We start from the raw sequence: 25,349 nt of genomic DNA on the forward strand, positions 1-25,349 counted from the left end.
GAAGCACACAGCTGTTTTCGTCATGAATATTGTAATGTGCATGCTTTTTTAATTTTATACAATAATGCAATCGGAATTGTTTAATTAACTATTGAAAGCATAAAATTGAGCAAATAAACTTTTGAATTTTAGTTAAAACAATGTCGAAATGCGTGTAAACAATAAACAATATATAGATACATATGTGCATACATATTCAGTTTCGCGGAGGCAGGTCACGATCACTTTCGTTATTGGCACCAGTACAGGTCATGTTTTCTCATTGAGCTGCGACTCATATCGAGGTAAACATATCGAATGAAACAATGATCTGCAAAAGAACGAAATAGGTCAAACTTATAAACGTGAAAATTGGGCCAAAATGAGTTAGTAATAGGGATGTTAATTTTTTCGCTTTCTACGATTCCGCGATTTTCGGCATTCCGGGATTTATATATACATTACTTTTCAACACCTTAAATCGAAAAAATTGCTTCTATATTGTTTGAGAAGCTCTCCTACCAGATAATAAACAATAAATAAATGTATTTGAAACCTACTTTTTTTTTAAGTGGCCTTTGTGACGTCAGGATTTATTATAAAGGTCTTTGAAATTTCAAAAATATGATTAATTCCAAAAATTATTTAAAAAATTCAATGCAATTGTGTTCTACAACAAATATGGGTACCAAATGCAAGAGAAAATTTCTTTAAAAAAAAAAAAAAAATTGTTGGATTCACAAGGACCAATAGGTAGGTAATTTTTTAAGCTGATAAAGTTAGAAGAATGCAATTCGAGGATGTTATCCAGTTTATATATGTCCTTAACATATAAGTAAAAAATATTGCGAAATTTCAAGGAGAAAATTTTAAAAGGACATTTTCAATGCGTACCAGTCCTTATGCACCAAAAGATGTAAGCTGCTTAAATTCTTCAGAATTTACTCCTTAATTTGAAACTCATATTTCTTCTCTAAGCACATTTCACTGAATTTTTTAAATCATTTTTGAATTACTGATGTCGGAGTGAAAAACTAAAAACGCGATTTTACTATATATGGCCTATGGTTTCACGAACATATTGATTTTTGTGTGTAAAATTTACTATCGCACGGTGTTATATGTATAATATATATAAAAAATATTAATTATTAAATAAAAAAAAATATAGCCTTTAAATTTCGAGATATACGGCATTTTTACAAAAATGTTGCCAAATGTTTACTTAGGCAAATCCTTCATGAACTCCAAAATAATTAATAATAATACATAGTTAGAGATATATGACTTTTCAAATAGGTGGCAACCTTAATGAAAAATAACTCCAAACTAAAGCTTCCTTAAAGCTCGTTGAATTGATACTCGAATTTTAATATTTTATATAACTTATGTATAAGTTAAATAAATTTAGCTTTTCAAACAGGTGGCAACCCCTTCAAAATTATTTTCAAACTAAAATTTTCTGAAATCTCTTTCGTCTGACACCCATATTGTAATACATATTTCAATTATCTAATAACCTTGATTCACATTGAAATTGATTTTTTAAACATGTGGCAAGCCTCCTCAATATAGTTCAGTAATAAAGCCTTTCCAAACCCATTTCGATTGGTACTAATCTTTATAAATTGAATTTAACTTTTTAAGCAGATGGCAATCATCTTCGAAACCTAAAAAATATACTAAATGTAAAGGTTTCTTAACACAATTTCGTTTTACACCCATATTCGAGATATCCTTGACATCAAAACAATTTTTTCGGAACTGTGTGTACAGTATATTTTGCTTTGCTGCCTTTATGCTTAAGTGCACATTTAACATACCTACCCCAAAATGCGCATTAGCGGCATTATTTTTAACATTTATAAGGAAACTCCTCCGATATATGCATTCAACATACCTGCACATTGGCGATACCTGCCTTAAAAACTGTGCAACTATTATCAATTATCAAAGAAAGTATTACGTTTACCTGCACTGGCCCCACAATTACCTAATTTTACAAGCTTTTATTTATTTTGCTCATCACGTAAAACAACGAAAATGGCTATCAATTAATGTAGTTATATAGATAATTAGATACCATTCGGTAAAAATTTCGCTTGCAGTAATTTCTATGTGGTAAGTGATCCTCCATTATTTGGTTTCATAGGAATTCCGATACCTTCCTCATTGAAGTAGTAAAGAAAATTCGCTTAAGTGCTTTTTTCGGTTAAGTGCACAAGTTTTTCGTGCAAAGAAAGACGGGCAGCTAAGCAAAATATACTGTATTTAAAATGTTTCTTGCACTAACAGCTTGTTACGTTGCGTAATATCTAATCTAGTAAGTAAAATAATTTATTTTCTTGCTGCGTTTGCTCGTTTTATTGGACGCCAGATGTCCGGCCATAATCATGATAATGGCGAAAATAGTCACTTAGAAGGAATTTATAGGCTTTATGAAAGAAGTATCAAAAAATTTCATTCAGAAATACTCACCGCAAGGTATAAAGTTTCAAACTATATTTCAAAAGAACCGCTGGAGCATAGCAAGTTTACCTTCGAAGAGTTCAGTAATCTTTTAATTAGAATAGAAGCCGATTTAAGCTCACAGCCCTTTCCTGGTTCATCGCACGGTGCTCGCCGCCGTACCTACACTCTACTCTCGGCTTACAAGCCAACCAGGAGCTCTGTATGGATGCATGCAGAGGTGCCACCTTTATGGCAGCCATTGGCTAAGCACGCCTACACGCATCCTGAATAAATCCAGATTCTTGCATAGAAGCCTACGGCAGCTAGAGCAATGACTATCGATAGTTTCCCACCACTAGTATTCAGTTTTTTATCATGCCAGCTTTCGGACGAATGCAGATATGCTGAACGAAAACAGTGTAAGTATGTACATTAGGGTGGTCCAAAAAGAGTCAAATCGGAATTTTAATGCCCCTGTCGAAAAAGCATACCCCTATTTTTTATTTTGTAATCAAAAAATATTTAGAGGTCGCTCAAAGCGCTCAAAGTTTTCCATGTATTTTATATGAAAAAAGAACAAATTTTCGTAGAAATGGCTTAGAATTCTTGAAAATAAATATTTAACGATCGGAAAACTCAGGTTATCTTCAGTAGACTTTCAATAGTAATACTAAATTGTTGCTTTAACCAGTTTTTAATACTACTAATGCTAATTTTTTATTGGTCCCCCCATGGCATTATTCGGGTAATGTTATTGGAAATATCCTGCAGAGAAATAGAGTTTTCCGATCCAAAAATATAGATTTTTAAGAATTCCATATCATTTCTACGAAAAGTTGTTTTTTCCCATATAAAATACATGGAAAACTTTGAGGGCTTTGAGCGACCTCTAAATATTTTTTGATTACAAAATAAAAAATAGGCATATATTATTTTGGTATAGAAGAATCCTAGGGGATGAAAGCATAAACATTCCGACTTTACTTTTTCCACATGCATTTTTGGACCACCCTAATGTAGATAATTTAGTTTTTACGCCTTTGTTGCGACATTGGTGTGGCAACCGTACTATTCGTTAATTAGTGTTTAAACGCTTTTTTGTTGTTTATTTTACAAAAACAGAAGGTAGTTAAATTCCTGACTTACTTAAAACGGAACATATCAAATTACGGAAAAGAAATAGTCCATACAAACCAGCTGCATGTCACAAAATTAGAAAATCTTAATTAACTGCTATTAAAAATAGGAAACTGTAGCAATATCAAAGAACACAGCTAATTTCAACTTTCTCTTTTGAACGCATTTCCGGCACGCATTAGGCTTGCATACATACATACATTCATACATACTATGTACTCCCGTTTGCAGTAAAGCACATTTGTCAACTATTTGTTGCAGGTGGTGTACTTGCCTCGACTGACCCTAAAAAAGTTGCACTAGAAAGTAACTTGGCGAAATAAATGACATTGTGACAAGTTGAAATTTATGGAGAACGTAAAATATTTGCTTGCGAATTATTTATCTAAAATTATACTTTGTAAGCAGCTTAGCGATCTAACAGTTTTTTCCTTGACTTTTTTTGTTTTATTTTTTCTTGTAACTTCTAGTTCCGATCAGGAAGCTGATGTAATTTATTGCAAGTATGTCATAAAGCAAGTATATATGTATGTATGTACTTAATCAAAGAATGAATGAATTAATGTATCATTCAATATGTGGATGTTGAGAAAAGAGGTACATGCCACGCCCATCATCTAGGGCGTGTAGTTAATTAACCGCATACAATGTAGATTGCAAATTTTCTTTAAGTGCTCATACGTGCACATATACACTTAGGTGCGTATTTTATACTATATTTCCATGCGGTTCAACTCCCCACCCTATAATTGCTCTATTAATTTTCAACTAAACAGTCGACTATTGTTTCCCTCCAGTACAATTAAATACAATAAAATTAAAATTTGCATTACCCGTTTCGTTCGTGGCTTTGATTATAAAATTATATGACAACATTCACTCATACAAGAATGTCAACAGTTTTTTGACCCCTATGGGTGTGGGCGCGCAGCCAGATATTTACGTACACTCTAAAAAGTGCATGTAAAACTACTACTGAAAAGTGTTTATTTTTCAACCAGAATCTGTGTAAATATATGCACAAGATTTGATTTTGAATATGAGATATTTAAAATATATACATAAATATGCATGAAATGTTTAAACTTGAAAAAATTGTTTAAAGTAAAAGTAAATTGTTTACTAATAATAAATAGAAAGTGCTCATATTTACTCAATTTTAAACATTTTATGTGTAATTTTGCTCTACGCGACAAATTTGGTATGTAACAGTGAATAGCCAGTGTTTAATTTTATTACACGGGGTGTAAATTTGCAAAAATTAGGAGAGGAAACTGGTTACCTCTCTTTATATGCGTAAATTTCAACAAAAAATTTTTTAGAATGTACATTCAAGAGATCTGTGCTAGTATGTAAATTTTACATTGTAAAAACAAAAAGTAACAATCATTTCTAGCTAACACTTGCGTGTGGTAGTTAGGGATGGAAAATGAAATCTTCAAAATGAAGAGGGACCATGTCTATCCAAATAAACCAAATATGGTTAAGCAGATTGAGCTCAGTCTAAGTTAAGAGGAATATTTTTGAGCCGTTCGAGAGCAAACTAAATTTTACAGAATCGCGCCAGCTCTGAAAGTATAGAATGCGGGTCGCATTACTACAACCTGGAGAAAACGGAGGCATCCTCTGTGACGGAAAGACCAGTTAGATACGAATTTGGCTTCACTTAGCATTTCTAATTGGAGTCAGTTGACGCATAATACTTTATTGGACTCGGCCAAAATCGCTTATGCGATTACAGCGTCAATCAAGAAGAAGTAGATCTATGAGCATTAGTGTTTATTATGAATTCCTGTTGTTGTTGTGGTAGCGTCTTTCTTAGCCCTGCCTAGAACGGTTTGTCCCTTAATCGTTGTCGTCAAGGTCAACCAGAGAAAGACCCAACAACCGTGCCACACCGGCCGGGTTGGACACGAGGGAGTGGGACGTTAGTTGAGTTTGGTTTTGCGGGCATGTGAAGAGATGCTTAGAGTCGTGCAGAGACTTGACACATGCCGGACATATATTATAGGCTGGTTTTAACTATGCCATATTTTGACGACAAAATTTGTCGATATAGTCTGACACAACTTTATCTCCTTAATCCATACCTTTAGCGATTATATTTTGGAGCAAAAATACAAATCTACGATGATTTTACAAATCGACGATGCGACGATGTGACGATGCCGAGTACCTATGCTACTTTCGCATAATGGTAATCACCAGAGGCATACCCGTACGATACTAACATAACCGTGCAGGCCACTGGTACATATGTATGACGAATAAATCTTGCTTCAAGTCAAAACAATATTTGTTATGCAAATTAATGTGTCACAAACGAAATGCTTTGATTTAATTTTTATTCGATACGTTTGACATCAGAAATATTTAGTTTATTTTTTTTGTTATCGGAAATAGTTCGCTAACCCCAGATTCAAACGTGTTGTACATATGTGCGTATGGATATAAATATATTCTTACATACATATACATATATCTCGTTATAAGGTCATAAATAACAAAAAAAAAAACAAATATTTTAATTAAATATGGTTTGTTTTTTAATTTAATTTTCCTTTTGGTATACAATTTTGTTATTTTAAGAATAAAAATATATTTTTTTATATAATTTCATTTGTAAGATCTTATATTTTTTCTTATTGTTTAACCTATTTTAATTTAATGTAGCTTTAGTTTTTAGTTTTATTTAGTTAATTTTTTAGTTTTAGTTTATTTTATTTAATTTTTAAGTACTATTTTCTTTTGTTTTGATTAAATTTTTTTTCGTTTTTCTAATGTTACTTTCTTTTAATTTTTAGATTTTATTGTTTTAAAAAGAAAAACATACTTTTTAATATCATTTAATTTTTAAAAATGTTTTTGCTTTCTATATTTTTTTTTTTAAGATTCTTTTCTTTATAACTTTTTATAATAAACTTAATATTCTTCATTTTCTTCTATCTTTAGTAACCAAAGTAACTTCTGATGGCGAACCACATGAGATGATGACAATGATTGCCGGCCTTTCGGGCCTCTTCGCTGCCATGGTCATACTGGCTGTGCTAATATCTTTAGTCAGCTGTAAAAGCGGTAAAAAGTAAGCGAAAGGAAATTTATGTTTGCATTAAAAAAAAATATTAAATTTTTATTTTCCCAACTTTCGCCAATATTCTAGACCTAAACATTGCAAAAATTGTCCGCGCACAGCCAATGCAAATGGCAGTGTTACACGCAACTGCACGCTGAATGGCAACAATACACCCGCAAGCCTTGAGGAAGGCAATTCGGTGTCTACGACGCCTACACACAATTCAGGTGTGTCGGTAATTTCCACAGGCGGCAATCTATCGGGTAACCTGAACTCAGCTTTCATGGATAGCGAACTAAATTTGGCCAACACCTTGAAGAAGCCGAAGAAGAAAACACACTGGAGTGATGAAGTGGATGCAGCAGGACACATCAAGGAAACAGCTGTAGATATCGAGCGGTTTTGAAGGAATGTGGAATAAGGTGAGAGTAGCGTGCCATTCAACGAATGTATGCGCATGCGCGGATTGACATTTCGGCTGGTCGCAGCAATCTGCTATATGTGAAGACTGATTGGGGGAGGTTTTGGCCAAAGCTTCTTTCGTTTGTTTTAGTTTACTCGCAAGATGTATACCTAACAATTGAAAAAATATTTGTATATTAAACACACACGTTTACCTGATATAGCATGTAAATACATATGTACATAAACATACATACTTATAAATACTTGTAGAATTTAAATATGTATAAGGCAAAGTTAATCTCTGCACACGCATTTTAATTTAGAAATTATTATTAGCGATTATTTTAAATATAAAAAAATACGATATTTTTTCTTTCAACAAGTCAAAGTTTTATTATAAAATATACTTGCTAGTTTTTATAAGAATACACAAATTACAAAAAAAATATTTGTAAAATCACATAAATAAATGTCTTTTTCTTCTAATATTGGAATTTGTATGGCCGCAGCTGCTATTTAGTTTAGTTCCTAGCACCAACAACCATTGCTAACAATGCCATGCGCACATACATACCATACTCCGCTTGACGGAAGTAGGCTGCACGTGGATCCGAGTCGAATTCCTTGCTAATCTCGAACACGCGTGGCAATGGATGCATGACAATCGTGCGGCGGCTAGCGAGTGTCATTAGTTTGGGAGTAACAACAAAGTGACCGCAGGCCTGGAAAAAGATAGTAGACAAATTTTAATTAGTATTTAAATAGTAATGCGGAGAAAAAAGTAATACATTAGTGATGCCTGATGACTGTGAATAGTGATAATTTGTTCCAATGAAGTGAATTTGTAAATGTAAAAATAGTTTTAGGCGAATGACAACAACAACGCTTTTTGTCATACTTTCTTAACCTGTGGAACTTTGCTTGCCATCGGCTAGCTCGTTAAGGAAACAACTGCATCGAGTTTTATTTATTCGTCTAGGTATAGTAATAATATACAGGGTTTCCTAGACCACCCGTCCACCCCTTCTAACAAGTCTGGAATGCTCTATATTTTGATGGTATTACCAACTTCTGGTTTCGACCGAAAAGTATCAAACAAAAGTTGGACTTTCGGTAAGTTTAGTCGTCTTCCGGTCTGGACCGGAAGTCGGTAGTACAACTAAAAGACAGAGCACCTCCGGCTTGTTAGTTCATATTTTTAGTATTTCAACAAAAAAAAACATTTTCCTCCATTTTAAAAGGGGTGGACGGATGGTCTAGGACACTCTATATCGTAAGATTACTCTGTACCAAGTCTAAACTTCACAAAGAGTTATAGGAATCCTATTCCAGATAGAGAATTTTAGTCAGCAGGGGCTTGAATACTTGAAGGTATAAAGGCATACCGCTGGCTACCTTAAAGCTCATTATAGAGGATATATCTGAAGTGACAGGTGGGCCGCTCTCACCACTTGCATTGCTGCAACTTATGTGGCCCACATGAAACGAGAATGGGCCAGATGATCTCTTCATGTTGAGTAGAGCGGAATTATTCGCAGCCATTGGCCTGCTAAAAGGTCATGTTCCCATCGGAAGGCACGCAGTGAGGTTAAGGGTTCCCCACAACGACTTCTGCAAAAATGTATAAGAGCCTTGCTGCATCTGCGTTGCATTTGTCCCACACTTTGTAACATGGGTTCAGAGTTTTTCGAAGATTTAACCGACATTGGCGGAATAATAGCCGAAGTAGGCGTATGGCAATTTTTTGGGTTTCGCAGACTCATTTCAATGGACGGAGATTTCTAGCGATTCTCCATTTAAGTGCCTAGGTGTGGTAGTGGAGTCACCCTGCAGCAAAATTTAGGGACAGTCTGGCAAAGCGCTAGTTTCGCCCTACAAATTTCAGAACTGTCTCTGAACTACTGAAAAAGGGATGCAGAGTTGGACGGTTGAAACTCATATGTTGCTAGTTGCGCTGTCATCAATGTTACTCATCCTGGTCATGTGAAAGCTGACAAAAGATGCACAAATGTAATATACTATATTTTTTCGATTTTCTTAGACCCTAAAAGTAATAACAAACGGTTTTCGTTTATTTAATATGTAATTCTCTACATAGTTTATGGGGCAACTGCTCAAATATTTCCAAAAAAGTCGTTATTGGTACATTAATGTCATTTTTATACATATCTACGTACGTATGTATAAAATACGAATAAAATCATATAAACCGTGTTTTAAAACTTTATACAAAACAAAGTTAAATTTAACGATTTTTCGTCAAAATGTTTGACCTTTTAATCAGATGTAAAAAAATTTGCAAAAGTGGTAAACAATCTCACTTTGAAATGGGAGTGCTATTCATATGAACGATAATGTACATACGTAAATGTATCACTAAGCCCCCGAAATGTGTAGTTATGCATTGATATTTTTTTAATTTCCAATGTTCTTCATTTTCAATATTTTTCGTTTAGTTTTTATTTAAGTACTATGTCTCATACTCCATAAACCATTTAAATTCAAATTCCTAACTGTGCTGCAAACTTATAGAACTCTAAAAACCGTCTTCAAAATTTCAAATTTTTAATCAGATATTTTTTATAAATATTTCGAGTATTCTGTTTTGTAGCCCATAAAACTTTAGTGTAGTAAAGTGTAATCTTGCATCTTAAACGAAAATATTTAAATAGGAGAATGCCTTCAAGAGCGTGCGTAAAAAGTGTTATAAAAAATCAGCGCGATTAATTATACTAAAATTTAATGGGCTATAGAACTGCATACTTTTAAACTCTGATTTAAAATATTGAAGTTTTTATAACAGTTTCTAGAATTCTATTAAATTTCCAACACAGTTAGAAACGTGAATTTATTTGTTTATGTTATAATACTTATGAGCCATCCTTAAATAAAAAATTTACGAAAAATATTTAGCATGAAAACTATTGTGAATATTCAAAATTCTATATTTCTTATGAGATGCCGGAAAGTCTATGTATTACATTTCAATAAATTTAATGCAATTTAACGCTGAGTTATCACGAATAATCATTCAATATATCACCGTTTTTCTCATTTTTTGACACGACTTAGTTCAGATTTTTAATTATAGGTATCCCAGAAATACCCATTATACGTAACAAATATAAATTATTTTTAAGAATAACGGTTTTAGAAAATAAAGGATTAATTGACACTTTATGTTCCTAAATTTAAAGCACAGTTTGCGTCAAAAAGTAAATTAGTTCAAAACAAATAGCTCTTGAAACATATAATGAAGTATTTTTATTTACAAAATTGTATGCGTGCTTATTTAAAGAAAAGGCTCCATACTATACTTATTAGAACCAGCCCAAAACTAACCACATTTTTTCTAGCCCGGAGGTGACCCTTTTTGAACTATCTAAGAACTGTTGTTATATGAACTGTATCAGAACCATCTAAGCCAGAGTCAGCTCAGAACAAGTTCAAAAGTTCTGCAGAAGGCGACAATTGTCACTTCGTAGGACGTCGCCATGTTAAAAAAGAAGAACCAGTACCGTCCCTTTTCAGGCTAGCTCTGCGCAAGTTCTGAACCAGTTTGATTTGCTGCAGGGCACTGACAGACACTTCAAGCTAACCCAACCTATGGGTTTCGCAGACTCATTTCAATGGACGGAGATTTCTAGCGATTCGCGTGGTATCACAACGGACTCTCCATTTAAGTGCCTAGGTGTGGTAGTGGAGTCACTGACAGACACTTCAAGCTAACCCAACCTATGTAGTAATAAGACAGTCCCATAAATTGATTTTTGTTTATCCAGCAAAAGAAATTGAAGTCAGAGTTCCAAAGCTGTCTCATAAAAATATATAAGCAAAAAAGTGGATATTGCTTTTGTCCGTCAAATAAGGTGAGTTCCCCGTAAGACGACCTCTTCTAACTGCTTTGAAATAATGAAAATCCGAAAGTACCCTCTGCAGTATAATCCAAAAAGACCTGCACCAAACGAAAGTTTGGTTCCAAAAGATGGGGCTCAAGACGATATTTCGGGAAATGAAAAATATAATCTTAAATGGAGTTCAGTAAGACTTATCCTGAACACCAAACTTCTAAGAAAAAAGCACGTCAACGCAACAACATCCAGAGCAACGTGCAAGCGTCTAGCGGTCGAACGCAGCCCGAAAATTTGTATATAGATATACACCATGATAGTTTGGCTGTTAAGAACTACCTTAGCACAGTCACTCACAAAGCCATAAACATAGATCAGCTGGCAAAACGAACTCGATACTTTTGCCAAACGAAAGTCCATATCATTTCGGAACATGAAGAATTAGGGTTCTCAATTTCCGCTATTCCTACTTCCCAGAGAAGTGATTTAATATAGAATTTTTTGGTAAGGCAACTTTGGGCGTCATTCACTGGTGTATAGACTGCTTGAAAACCCCAAAAGCATGGAAATAGGCACCTGGGGTACTAGAGCTACGATGTCGCTACTATTGGGAAAGTACCCGAGCATATTTAAGCCAAAAAATATGCCATTGACCTGAATACAGATACTAAATGGAAATTTCCTTAGAGCAAAATACTTTTGACGAGCCTTAATTTACTGACATTAGGCTGGTATGTTAAGGTGGTACGAACTAAGTATTCGAAAGAAGTAGTGGAGGTCATCGAACTTTGGAACAAAGATATGACGAACAAGTTCTTTTTAAACAAAAAACAACCTACTGAAGTTTTGATATCAAAATTTAAGAGTACCGTTAGTTTTTCATGATCCAGTGGTCAGAACTAAACCATATTAGTTTACATACATAAAAAAAATATCCTGATGAATTGATAGCCTCCCCCCTTCTTGAAATCGGTTAAAAACGTAAAAAGTGTCCCTTAACCAGAATGTGGAAAAAATTTTTTGATTGTGGCCTTCTGTCCCGTGTAACATCTCTAGCGGCACTTTTTGATATGTTCTTGAAACCTCTTTGCACTTATTATTCCGAGGAGAAAAGGCTCTTATTCCCCATACTACAAGCTCTATTTTGAACCAAAAAGTTATGGATTCATAAATTTCGGCAAGACTCAGTTATCTTACTATATACATATATACTATAAAAACAACTTCATAGTTATAATACTTTTCTTACCTTTTGGTATTCTTCTTCGCTAGCGAAACGTTCTTTTTGTATGCGGGTCATATATAGTACATCTGTGGTTGGCAAGGCATCTTCCATAGAACTCATAGTTTTCTGCAGTACACCTTTTGAAGCTAAGTAGCGGACGATTTCCTCTGGCATGCCGAGATTCGGTGGACTCACATATTGTAGTGTAATATTGTAAAGTGTTAGCAGACGAGCCAAAGAGTGTACTGTACGTCCATGCTTCAGATCGCCGACCATTGTAATTGTGAGACCGTTCACGGTACCGATTTCCTCGCGTATGGTAAATATATCTAGTAGTGCTTGTGTTGGGTGCTCGCCTACACCATCACCGGCATTGAGTATGGGCTTGCGGGAATGATTAGCGGCTCGCTGTAATTTGAAGAGAGATTAGCGATTATACATATATATGTATACATTGGATCAAAATATTTAATTTAACTCACTGAAACTGCGCCGGGTTCCGGATGACGCAGCACAATGACATCGGAATAGCCTGCCATTACTGCGATGCTGTCTTCCAAAGTTTCACCTTTCTTCACCGACGAACTCGTCTGATCCATGTAAATAACCCGTCCGCCGAGCCGCTGCATGGCCGCAGCAAAACTACAACTGGTTCTGGTGCTTACTTCGTAGAAAATGGAAGCCATGATTTTTCCACGCAAAAAGTCATCCAATGGGCGATCTTTTGCCACACGACTTTTCAACATTTGCGCCAAATTGAAGATTTCATTCAAATGCTCCTTGGTGAACATATCCACGGAGAGTATGTGTTTGCCGAGCAGACTGTGTGCTACGGGACTAATGGGTGCCGCAGCGGCTTGACTCTTGGGCAAAAGCTCACGCAGCATGGAATTGTTGGCGGAGTCACAGCGTATTCGTGGCAAAGGGGATATAGGCCGCAATAAGTTGGGTTCACCTGCAAAGTGCACCTTCGTTGGTGGTTCCGCCAAGAGCTTGGCAAACGCTTCATTTGCCTGTGAATCGGAAAGGAAGTCGAGACTGCGGTCTTGTGGTTTGTCGAGACCATCGATGGATGCGCCGATTTCAAGTGATTCCAACGATTGTTGTAGCAGCGATCTACGCGCATATTGGCCACGGACATTTTGTCCGAAACCAGGTTGCACCAGTACCTCACCGTCGACGAAAGCGACTTCGCCACGCAACACAACGCGGTGCACTTTGCCCTTCACCTTGGTGCCCTCGAAGGGCGTCCATTTCGCCTTGGAATGCATTTCTTCCCTGTTTATAGTCCATTCCTCATCCAAATCCACTTCAATGTAGGTGTTGGGCTGTTCGGGTAGACTGAAGATGCGTTTTGGATTGCGGTAAAATTTATTTTGTATGTCTTCGAGCGTCAAACGTCCATCGTCTACAGCCTTAAGTAACAATGGAAGTATGGTTTCCAAACCGGGAAAGCCTGGCGGTGGCTTCTCGGAGTTCTTTTCCTCCCACGTATGCGGCGCATGGTCAGTGGCAAATACATCGATGTAATTCATATTGTCCCACAAGGCCTGCTGATCCTCGGGTGAGCACAATACTGGTCGTACTTCTGCACGTCCGTCACCTATGGCCGGTATGTCGTCAGTGGAGAGAAATAAATGGTGCGGACAAACCTCACAGGTGACGCGTATGCCCTTTTCTTTTGCAGCACGTATCAACATAATCTCTTCCTTGCGTGCAATGTGGCAAATATGCACAGGACGATCGAGCAGATGAGCCATAAGTATAACGGAGCCCATTGTTTGTCGTTCCGCATGACACACGATTGGCGCACGCTTTGGCCAATTTTGCATGTGTTTCTCCCACACAGTCATATCGGTCATTTTCAGTGTGCTGAATGTGTCGTTGAGATACATTTTCAAGCCACACGCTTGTGAAGCCAACTCACCAATGTGTTGCCAGTTGGTGTCAGAGGCGCCAACATAGAGCGCGTAGTCGCAACGCGCGCCAGCTTTAGCCAAATCTTGGAACATCTGGAAGCTATTACGATCGACAATCGAAGGATTGGTATTAGGCATAGCACAAATAAGTGTAACACCACCGGCCAATGCGGCAGCGGTGCCGGTGGCAAAGTCTTCCTTGTGCGTAGCACCCGGCTCACGTAGATGAACGTGGACGTCAATAAAGCCGGGCAGTTTGATGATACGACGCGAGGTCATACAATCGGTGTGGGTTTTCATGGCTGGACGACGACCAGTGATGCGCATCGATTCAACTAAAAGTTTGATGCACTTGACATCGGTCACCAATGGAATGGAGTAGTCGACAGCGAGGCGACGTGTACGATAGCCATGGGTCATGAATGAAGATACTCTAGAGAAAGTGCGATCGAGAAAAAGAGATGAGTGGAAGACAGGTTAAGAACCTTATTTATTAAAGTGGAGTTTGATGGAATAGGTAAAATAATAAATTCACTTGAAAAAAGTAAAACAAAATAAAAAATATAATGAATGCCAGACTGGGGTCTATTTCGATGTTTTAAGAAAGTCTCAATGTTAAAACGTCATTTGGCATGTATTTTGATCTATCCCGTAAATTTCTCATAGTCTATTCGCAGCTTAATTCTCACCTTCTTGCGCCGCCACCACGCATTGGCAGATTAATAACCATATCGAATTGTTTATTCGCCAAGAACTCAGCCAAGTGCCGAAGCTCACCATTGGGATCTTCAGGCGATTGCTTATCAAAAGTCCACTGAACAGATTCCACCTGTAAAAGATAAGAAGTTATTTTATAAATATGAGTTTTTTATAAATATACTGATATGTAGTTTCTCTTGAGAAAATATGTAAGTACATACATATGTATGCATATAAATAAGTTTGTAACCAAATAGTACATATCGGTAATATAGAAAGGCCCTAACTAATTTTCCTTCAAAATCCAGTTTGCCCAAAGCGGTAAATTAATAACTTACATCCTTTTAGAATTTAAAATAACTAATACAGCATAAAAGTAGAAACAGTCTTATGTACTATATAAAAATGAATCCGTTAGTCTCGCTAAAATTCGAAACAGTTTGACCTATTTGATTAAACTTGGATGGTTTCAAACCAAAAAAAAAAATAGAGAGTTGCCACCTGTTTGTTAATTAATGAGATAAGGTAGATGTTGCAATATGGGCTTCAAAAGAAAGTAGTTTGTACGGCTTAGAGTTGAAAAGATTTTTGAGAAGGATTGCCACCTGTTTCAAAAATAAATTTAATTAATTTAAATTGGTAAGATAAATAAAATATTGCAATATGGGCATCTAACTAAAAAGGTTTAAGAAAGCTTGCTTTTGAAAATATTTTTGAGCAGCGCTGCCACCTGTTGAAAAATTTAATACAACTACATAGATAAGATAAATTAAATAATGCAAAATGGCTATCAAACTAAAGAAGTTTAAGAAAGCTTACAGCTGAAAATATTTTTGAGGTGGGTTGCCACCTATTATGAAGATTTAATTCAACTCAGTTGTTAAGATAAACTAGGTAAGTATATATTACAATATATGTAGGTATCAAACGAAAGGTATTCGAAAAATTTTTGATTTAGAAATACATATTTTCAATAGGCCTGTCACCTATCTCAAAACTTAAAGCCATACTCGCCAATATTATTCGAAGCTTTTGAGGCTCACATCAATGTGGAATACTGTAACTCTGTCAAGTTAGAGTTTATTGATGTCAAACAAAGTATTATCATATTTAGGTATGATATGATGACCCAATCGAACAGTGCATGATGCACTCAACCACGAGATACAAAGAAAACACAGCCGAAGTACTAGCCGAAGTGGTTCGTTCAAATGTTCCACAATTGAACCAATAACAAAAAAATGCGTACGACTCTTTGATAGCAGCTGTCGACACTGTAAATAGTGGAATTTACTTCCTGGATGCTCCCGCAGGGACTGGAAAAACATTATTAATTTCACTGCTACTGGGGAGGATACGATCGCAGAATGCAGTTGCTTTAGCATTGTTAGAAGACGGGCGAACGGTGGCAGGTAACAAAATCAACGGAGATAACGTCAATTGACACAATTTCGCATACTGGTGCGAAATATAATCAATTAACATTATAACCTTTTCAAAAGCGAAGTAAAATTCGTTCGTTCCGATAATAAATAATACTGGTTTACAGAAAAAATGTTCAATGGATGCGACTATCCAATTCCTGTACAGAATTGCTCGCTGATTCCGAAAATCTACTTAATTTTTTATTCTATGGATAAGTTTTCAAGATATTTTTAATTTACCGTTATTCAGCTTAAAATAAAAAGTGGTTACACTTAATCACGTATATCTTACGAACCAATTTAACATTCTTAATATGCGAGCCTGTAATTTACGTTAAGTTGCCATAATCAGATCATCAGCCTTGAAATTGCCACTGAACATGCAACTCAACGAAACACCAGCTTGCAACGTCGCCAAAAACAGTGCAATGGCGAAGATTCTACAGGTATGCAAATTCATCATTTGGGACGAATGCACGATGGGCCACAAGATGTCACTGGAGGCACTGGACAGAACTTTGAAAGATCTTCGTAGCAACCAAAACATTTTTCGCGGAGCCATCATTCTGTTTCCAGCGATTTTCAGTCAGACACTTGCAGTTATTACACAATCGACTGCAGCTGATGAACTAAATGCCTGCTTAAAATTATCCAATTTGTGGCGTAATGTGAAGACGCTCCCATGCGGGTGTTTTTGTAATAAGATCAAAGTGCGGAGATGTTTTCGAAGCAAATATTGGGCATTGGTCATGGGAAAATGGCTGTCGCACCTCGACCGAATTTTTCAGATAACGCACAGATTTCGGCGAAAAGGATTTAAGCCTGAAATTACACACTCTTGGCTGCACTATGGACAGAGTAGGGGACTAAATATTTGCGATCGTGTGGATCAGCGAAGCTAATCTAACCTAACCCACTTTCATTGCATATTATCTGCATTGTCATTTAACTCAGTAGAATTACTACGCCTGTTGTGTACTACATATCAATATTACTTCTCTTTATAAGGTGCCTTTATGTACATATAAGTATGCCCTTGATACAGAATGGCATTGAACTAAACAGAAGTGCTAGAATACACATATCGTTTTATTTAAACAAGAGATTTATGTCCATTAAACCAATCGAACGACTTACATACATACGTACGTATGTATTTACTTAGCACGAGTATATTGACAAGTGCATCAGCAAGGCATATTTTTGTATATTTGTGACTAATTAAGCTTGTGCCAAGTAGATAAAATAAAAATCACGCAAACTAGAAAACCAATAAGAAATTAAACAACCACAAGTTAAATGAAATGACAACAGAAATTATCAATTACATAGAAAATCAAGTCAGACCATAGCGCAAAAGATGCGCATAGCAGTGGCAATTAAGTTAACTTGAATCGAAACACAAGAATAACTAATAAAAAAAAAAATAAAAAATTAAATGCATTTCGATCAATGATTGCAAAACGTATTGTCTTGCCCATCGATTGCTATCTCTGCAAGCTTTTTGCTTTAGTAGAAACGAGACCGGCAGTGAAAGCGCACAGAGACATAAAGTAAAATTTTTAAATTTTATTAAAAGTCTTGTTCATAAAAAAGTGAATCTCTGAAAATTTACTAGTTAAAAACAATTAATTAGGGAGAGTGTTTTGGCGCTGCACCAACGCAATAAATAGGAGTAGAAAAAAAAACACAACCACAACTACAAAAAAAAATGGGCCGGTCCAGCTCAAAGCTGTTGGAAACGCCCAATAATCCTTTGCAAGAACTTCAATTGGAGGAGCAAAAGCGTGAACAACGCAAACGCAAGCAGCAGAAGCAACAAAAACAAATTGCGAAATTACAAAAGAAACAAGCGAAAAAGACAAGATGCAAACGGAAATCGGAAGGAAAATGTGGCAAGGACATCGCCGAAAAGCAGATTTCCATAAAAACGAAACGTGCCAGCGGCGGCGTAGCGGAGCGTACAAATAGTCTAAATTCCCAAAGTACCAGCTATGAGATAAATAAAGAAGAATTCAATAGACAAATTGAGCAACAAATACAAAATCATCTGGATAATGATCTCTGTACATTCGTATTGAATCAAGTGTCCTTGACGCAACAGTTTTTCGGAAACTATGAAACGTAGGTATAGTGAGTGAGCGATAAACGACAAGGGGCTTCCCTAGTAAAATTTATCAATCCTCTTACGACTTTCCAAATTTTCTGTTTTACGGGGTTTCTTGAAGTGAGGGTCAAAAGACCCTTTCAGGTGGGAGGTAATGGGTTAAAGGGTTCTATGAAAATATTTCCCATTAAATTTTACTATATATGTCTTAACCTTTAATTTCGATCAGACATTTATTTTAAATATTTTTTTTGAACTTTTTTTAAACTACTCAGGCCAAGACATGAAAACTTTAGGGTTCTAATTTTATAGACACCTTAACGTTGGTGGCATGGAGTTTTTGCCTGCGAAGCCCCTAGTAAATTGTGCAAAGAATAATTTCTAGAATTTATCAATCGTCTTACGACCTTCCAAATTTGCTTTTTGCAGGGTTTCTTGAAGTAAGGGTCAAAAAGATATTTATTTTAAAACTTTTCGACTTGGCGTTCCTATTTATATTTTCGCCACTGTATCTTACTGCAATTGTTCAATTTCATTGACAGTTTTTTCTCTGCGTATATATGTATGCTTTTTTACAAGTTCTTAGACACGACAAGGGTTACCTTACTTTTTAGAACACATCAGGCTTTCCTCTAGGATAGATCAAGTATCGATAAAAGGTACACCGTCCATGTCCCCTGCCAGCCAGGAATCAAATGTCGAAACTATGCAAAAATTTATGTTTCGGGTAGCAGCAGAACTGGTCACAAATTTGTTTCTCACATATTTACTTCCGTATATTTGCATTAAAATACTATATATTCTAAAACACTTCTGTTGAATATCCATCAGTGAAGCCGGAACTCCACTTGTATTATTGCAATTTTATCGGCATTGACTTTCAAGTGCATGACTTTTTTTTTTTATAAATTACAAACTCTTATCAATTCCATATCAACTTGCTCTATTTATATCGATGTATGTACCTACATAACTACATAAGTATTCTTACTTTTTTACTGCAGTGAATTGGCAGCCATTTCTGAGGAACTATTAGCCAAAGAGAATGAATTGAATCAGAATCTGGAGGAGCATTCTATACTACTGTCTACGCCCTTGGATGCAGCGGTATCAAAGTGGATACAATACAGGCCAATGTAAGTTAAAATAAACATACATACCTATGTATGTATGTTCATATGTATGTAAGTCGACAGAGAAATTGAGATTGATTAGCAGCCTTTGATTTCTCAAATTGAAGATAGCCGGCTAGGTAATTGAACAAGCGATAACCCTAGTTGATACCGTGGAGCACGAAGCTATAGACTTGTCCGAACAACGCACAATCTGCATCTGCGAGGCCCAAATATTACCAGTAAATCAGGAGAATTCATGCTCCGCCAGAAGTTCCAGGTTTTACTAAATCAATAAATTTTCGGGTGTCGACATTTGTAGGTTTATGTGCTTCGGGGAATCAATAGATAGCAACCATAACAGTTGAAATTTCATTCTGATTTACCGAATCGGTGTAATCAAGTCTGCCAGCTTTCAAAAAGGCTGGACGGGCAAACATTTAATTTCCCTCAAAGTTTGTAAAGAAAAATGCACTGATTTTCAGTTTGCCTAAACATAATATTTACTTAGCCCCTTTCTATCCCTTCTTCCCACAGCCATGGCCCAAATAAATACAATCCCCAGCCACTTCAACCGCAAGCGATGTATGTAATCTTCGAAAATATCGACATAGCGCGTCCGAATGATGCGAATTATGATTCGATTTCTCCACTCTGCAAAGTCGATTTGGATACAAATTTTTACAATACGACACCGTGCAAGGAAGATTATGTTGAAATGTTACGTGAAACGAAATGGAAGGGTTATGTACGCTTAAAATTACGTGAAGATCCGAAAACAGACGCCGGGTTCTATACAGACGGCAGTTCGGGATATAGCACGACAAGCACTTACAGCTTCAAAGCACCCAGCACAACTGGTAGCTACCGCACGGAATCTGAATACGATTATGCATTTATATCACACTTGAATACGCATCATCCGCTGGCTGAGTTAAAGATGCAAGGCCTGCGTGGCCACCAACAATTGAATGCCAAAGTGTTGCCCGACACGTGCGTTTCTACTTTGGCGCAATTCATTGAACCCTGGCACGAAGAGGACACCGATGACGAAGATGATGACTCCGACACAGACACAAACTCGGATTCCGATGAAGAGTACAGCGCTGATGACGGTGGTTACGACGGTGCACAATCGAGATCAAATGGAAGAAGACGTTATCGCGATCACGAAACACTACAGGCCATACGTTTGTACAAGTTGGAGCAAGAACGCCGCAAAGTGCTGCTGCGGCAAAACTTTCTCAATTCCAAAGAGTTTATGCGTTACTTTGGCGAGTTAGTGCGCCAGCAATTAGCCGATCGCCTGCATATATCGCCCGATGAATTGAACGAGGGCACATATCGCGGCCCATCTATCTACACCAAGTACTTTGAACTCATACCCGCCATTTACGTAGCGCACAATGCACAGCACTGGCCCGATTGTGCATTTCAATTTCGAATACGCGAACGACCCGTCTCGACAAATCCACTCACAGGCCAGCAATTTCAATGGCCCACACGTACGATGATCAGACGCATAGAAACTTTCGGCTTTCATGTGATACCGGTGGGTTATGCGCCAAAACGGCAGCGAAATCCCTTTCGTGAACTTGAATGGCGTATTGTTTTCCCGAAAGCCGAACGCTATTTGGAGCAGCATCTCACCAATACGCAGGTTAAGGTCTTTATGATGACGAAAGCTTTGGTGAAGACTTTTGTCGAGCCACAAGAGAAGTACAAGGCGCTCATGTTCACCATAGACCACCTGCGCATGCATCTCTTTTGGGAATGTGAGCGGAATTTTACCGGTTGGCCGGAGGAGTACTTGGGCGAAGTGCTGCTACGTTTTATTGGCACTTTTATGCAGCGTTTGCGTGAAAAGTGTTTGAAGGACTTCTTCATTGAAGAACGTAACCATTTCGAATCCATACCGGAATATTCATTAGTCATGCTATTTTCAATACTCTCCGACATTGCCGCCAATCCATTGATGCATCTCATGGTAGCGCTCAGAAATGTGGAGTTTGCTGAAGATTTCTTTCCTAAGCTGAATTATAAAAAATTATATGAGAATCTCTGCGAAAATAATATGCTGAAGTTGAAAGTACAAGCCAAGAACTCGCGCAGTCTGGTGGGGTTAGATGCAGTTGAGGATGAACCTGCGCTCATGGCAGATGAAGGCGCGAAGGGTTTGATTGGCATGAAGCAACATCGCGAGAAGACCAAAGGAAAATTGAGACGGAAAACGCATGTGATGAGACATAACATTGAAATAAAAAAGAAACAGGAATATGAGAAGCGACGGTTTTCTGAGGAGTCTATTGACGTTGAGGTAAGTGAAATGCTAATTATCATTTGTTGAAAATATAAATTTGTTCGCTGGTAGATTTAAGAAATTATGACCCCTTCCTATGTCATGTCGTTGGCTGAGTCCAATATACGCTGGTTTCCGCTCACGGGGGAACATCCCAAGGGGTTAGTGGTCAGGTCAGGTTCCAGCTTGACGGAAGGGTCGGTGGAGGGGTATTTTCCAGGCAGCTGTTGAGTGCGCTGGCGGTAAGGAAAGTTAACATCTACTTAGACAGCCAGGCCGTACGCTCTAAGTATGTTGGGCAATGCCTTAACTGCTTTGCTTGCGATAGCGTCAGATTATAGCTGTGTTACACTTTTATGTGCGGCTGATGAAATGAGTCGGAGCTCTCACGACTACTTGTGGACTTTTCTTGGAAAGATGGGCTTCGAGTCAACTCAGCGAACGCTGAGGGAATAACCAGCTCCTTAAGCTTGCGAAGCCGGATATCTGGATTCTGGTGGATGTACTGACTGGCCACTGTGCTATCCTATAGAATAGTAGTGTAATCTACATTTCGCAGACCTCTCGCGAAAGCTTCCAGAACCTTTGTGTGACCAAATCTGGAATCTATCAGCGTTTTAATTTCACCTTAACTTTGCTGCATTACATAGGTCTAATTGAAGACAGTGTGAAGAAGAGTATTTTATATTTTCTCGTAAAAAGTTCCATCTCGATCCTGGTCGGGTGGACACTGAGTCTACACTACTTAGACTATATATTTTGAAGGATGAGGCCTTTTTAGCAGCTCGGATAGGACTTACAGGTTCTTTCCCGTTTTTATAACTGCTATATATTTATCATACGCTATGACCTCGCCACCAATGTGCCATTAGATTTAAAAGGAGCTAAAGAAGTTCTACCTGTCCTTTTACCAGCAGTAGGAATTTAGCTACAAATTTCGACCGGGTCAGATTCGTAGGCAGTGCTGTCGGGAAGTGCTTTTTGAAGATGTACTTAATCTCCCATCCCATTCTTTTCTCTCAAATTTATTTTACGCTGTCATTTAAGTAACTCTCACTTTCCGCTTTGCAGTTCTTTTTTTGCCGGAACCTCAAAAATTCTCAACCAACGCAACTCAATCAGGGTGTTGAAAATTTACGACGCACAAATATACTCGAAATCTTTATCGATCATGTCATAGCGATGACTGAGAAGGCACTGGAGTTTCGTGTGCTATATTTGGCAAAAACTTTCTTGGCGCAAGCAAAACGACTTTGCAAATTCTACAACAACTATGGCTGCGATATGGGTGCAAAGGAGTATCTTACAACAATCGATAGTGTGGAACAGGAGATCAGCGGATTGCAGATGAACGAAGAGTTTACGCATTTACCGCCGGCTTTGCCGATTCGTTCAAGTGTTGAAACTGGCAAAATTAAGGGCACAAAGGAGATATTCGAGCATTTGGAGTGTGTGCGCAGAACTGTAAAGGTGGATATTGAAACAAGTAATTGTGAAAAGGAGGTAGGCAAAGTGGTGAGCAAAAGTAAAAGCAGCAACAATACGCTGGAAGAAAATACAGACCGCAAGAACAATGGAGGTTCACACAAGTCCACAAAGTTCATCGAGCACGTAGAACAAGCAGCAGAGTGCGACACCAATCAGATAAAAAATCCTGAGAGTGCAAATGTTGTTGGCATTTTACGATTCAACTCCGAAGTTACAGAAATATACCAGGCTGCAAATGCTGCTGAGCAAAATAAATCCAGCGAGTCGTATGTGGACTACGAATCTATCAAGGGCTATCATTTTGAAGATAATACAACACCTAGTCATATGGAAAACCATGCTTTAAAGGAAGCATCTGATAAAACTCCATTCGAGATAGAGAATCAAGGCGAATCGAGTCAAGGTAGCGTTGCGTCAACAGCCAACGAAGAGGCGAAATGCATGCAATTTGGTACAAGGCCTCGTATGCTGCGAAATCTACCATTGAGCAATTCGCAAATGATAAAAGATCTTACAGCATCAACTGAAAAACTATTAGCAACAATGTCATCGGAAGAGAAGCGTCTGCAGATAAGAGAAAATATCAAACGGAAAACATTGCAACTGAAAGGCGCTTTCATTCAAAGCTCAGAATCGTGATATTCAAGATAAATAAAGAAATACATGTCTGATAAAAAAAAAACATCTACGCTAACTTATTTGCATACATTTATAATTGTCTTTTATTAATAGGTATTAGAGGCAGCAATATCGTAATGTCTCTCTTTCTTTCTTTGCGTTTACAATCAATTATTATTTCAAAGTAATGGTCAGCAGATAATAAATCTTTTGATGTGCAGGTAACTCAACTGTTGGTATGGGTAAAATTCGCGTCAACCCAGCAGTAAATTTGTAACTGCTTCCTTTTGGGACTAATAAGAGATGAGAGATTCGAGATCATTAGCGGACAAGTTCACGACTTTTTCGACCGTTTCGGGGCCTGTTCTGACCTGTTTCAGACGCCTAGTTCGGGATCATTTCTGCACCTGTACAGGACCGTTTGGGTGCTATTTCAGGATCGTTTCGCGACAAGTTCTGGACCATTTGAAATTAGCTCAAGACTATTTCAGCACCATTTCGGGACTGGTTTGAGCCCAATTCAGGACAGTTTTGAGACTAGTTAAGGATAATTTTGTGGCTTCTTTCAAAATATCCCGAGACTAGTTCGGGATAGTTCGAAAAAAGCCAAAATATGATCCTGAGACTGACGTATTCCCGAAGTGATTATGAAAAGTAGTGTATGGGTCCTGAGAACATGAATACAATAAATGAAATTAATGTTTAGTTTTTAGCCTAACCTAGTATTTATGTACATATGTAACCGAATCTCCTACTGCTTTGCCAAGCCATACGAGGTAAACCTACAGATGAATATTAAGCCGAATAGCAGGGCAGGTGCCTTAGAGGGATTTCCTTAGCCATTTTCTTTTTGTAACACGCATAAAATTTTTGTTTGTTTGTTTGTTACGGTGGATTAAGTGAAGTAGCTCAGGCACTCAGATTGTCACCCTAATCGAGCTGGTCACGATATTTTTGCTATTCCTGTAAATTCTGGCAGCCCTATTAAAAATATCTTGAAATTATGTTATTAATGTTATAAAACTTCATAAAACTTGTTAATAAAACCGGTTTGGAATTTCTAACAGAAAGCAATCCACTTCAAAGATACCTGCAGGGAAACCGCGGACTAGTGAATCAAATTTCTAGTTCCGTACTAGGTCCTTATCGCAAAAAAGGAACTAGTCCGATAGGAACTAGATCCCTACCACACTAAAATCGGCGAAAAGTGGTACTTTTAAAAAACTAATTTTTTCAGTTTTTTTCACTAGAAATCTATATCTAAAGTGACGAATTTAGAAATGGTTCGGAATTATTGAACAAGGGATGCAGCGGGGGCTTGTTTACTTAACATAGATATGTGTTCGGCGGCTTTTTCCTTCAAATACGCTTCTATTCTGTGCTTCGCAGATGCTTTTTCATAGTTTGGTAATACAAAACTAAAATTTGTGTTAACATTTCAACATATTAAGGCCGTCTGGAATCTAAGAAATAACAGCGAGTACCTCTGCAAACTCAGCTACAGCTAAAGGTATTTAAACGTACATTTCTTACAATCATTCAAACAAATTTAATTTCAAATT

The 25,349-nt window shown here is 37.2% G+C and overlaps 3 protein-coding genes across 3 annotated transcripts in view; 2 read left to right on the forward strand and 1 right to left on the reverse strand.

Moving 5' to 3' along the window:
- Positions 1-7,284, forward strand: part of LOC118733307 — a 16,658-nt gene extending 9,374 nt beyond the window's left edge. The window contains exons 2-3 of the mRNA XM_036462657.1: positions 6,520-6,649; positions 6,728-7,284. Of these exons, the coding sequence (XP_036318550.1) occupies positions 6,520-6,649; positions 6,728-7,046 (449 nt within the window). The 3' untranslated portion in view covers positions 7,047-7,284. The remainder of the gene's footprint in view (positions 1-6,519; positions 6,650-6,727) is intronic.
- A 139-nt stretch (positions 7,285-7,423) lies between these two features.
- Positions 7,424-25,349, reverse strand: part of LOC118733305 (CAD protein) — a 32,075-nt gene continuing 14,149 nt past the window's right edge. Inside the window, exons 5-8 of the mRNA XM_036462654.1 lie at positions 14,730-14,869; positions 12,604-14,473; positions 12,146-12,529; positions 7,424-7,767 (exon numbers count right to left, since the gene is read on the reverse strand). Of these exons, the coding sequence (XP_036318547.1) occupies positions 7,567-7,767; positions 12,146-12,529; positions 12,604-14,473; positions 14,730-14,869 (2,595 nt within the window). The 3' untranslated portion in view covers positions 7,424-7,566. The remainder of the gene's footprint in view (positions 7,768-12,145; positions 12,530-12,603; positions 14,474-14,729; positions 14,870-25,349) is intronic.
- On the forward strand, positions 17,259-23,929 carry LOC118733306. Its single transcript, XM_036462655.1, has 4 exons — positions 17,259-18,287; positions 19,275-19,406; positions 19,920-21,699; positions 22,753-23,929. Exons 1-4 carry the CDS (start codon positions 17,875-17,877, stop codon positions 23,806-23,808), a joined length of 3,381 nt encoding a protein of 1,126 aa, XP_036318548.1. The 5' UTR covers positions 17,259-17,874; the 3' UTR covers positions 23,809-23,929.

Source organism: Rhagoletis pomonella, unplaced genomic scaffold, assembly GCF_013731165.1.
Source record: "Rhagoletis pomonella isolate Grant_MI unplaced genomic scaffold, Rhpom_1.0 Rhpom_scaffold_00002, whole genome shotgun sequence".
NCBI lineage: Eukaryota > Metazoa > Arthropoda > Insecta > Diptera > Tephritidae > Rhagoletis > Rhagoletis pomonella.

What these genes read in the sequence shown, in the direction of transcription:
- LOC118733306 (XM_036462655.1), top strand. Translation starts at nt 17,875, where the DNA reads ATGGGCCGGTCCAGCTCAAAGCTGTTGGAAACGCCCAATAATCCTTTG. An exon ending in TTTTTCGGAAACTATGAAAC is followed by an intron (nt 18,288 to 19,274) that starts GTAGGTATAGTG and finishes TTTTTACTGCAG; the next exon opens with TGAATTGGCAGCCATTTCTG. An exon ending in AGGAGTCTATTGACGTTGAG is followed by an intron (nt 21,700 to 22,752) that starts GTAAGTGAAATG and finishes TCCGCTTTGCAG; the next exon opens with TTCTTTTTTTGCCGGAACCT.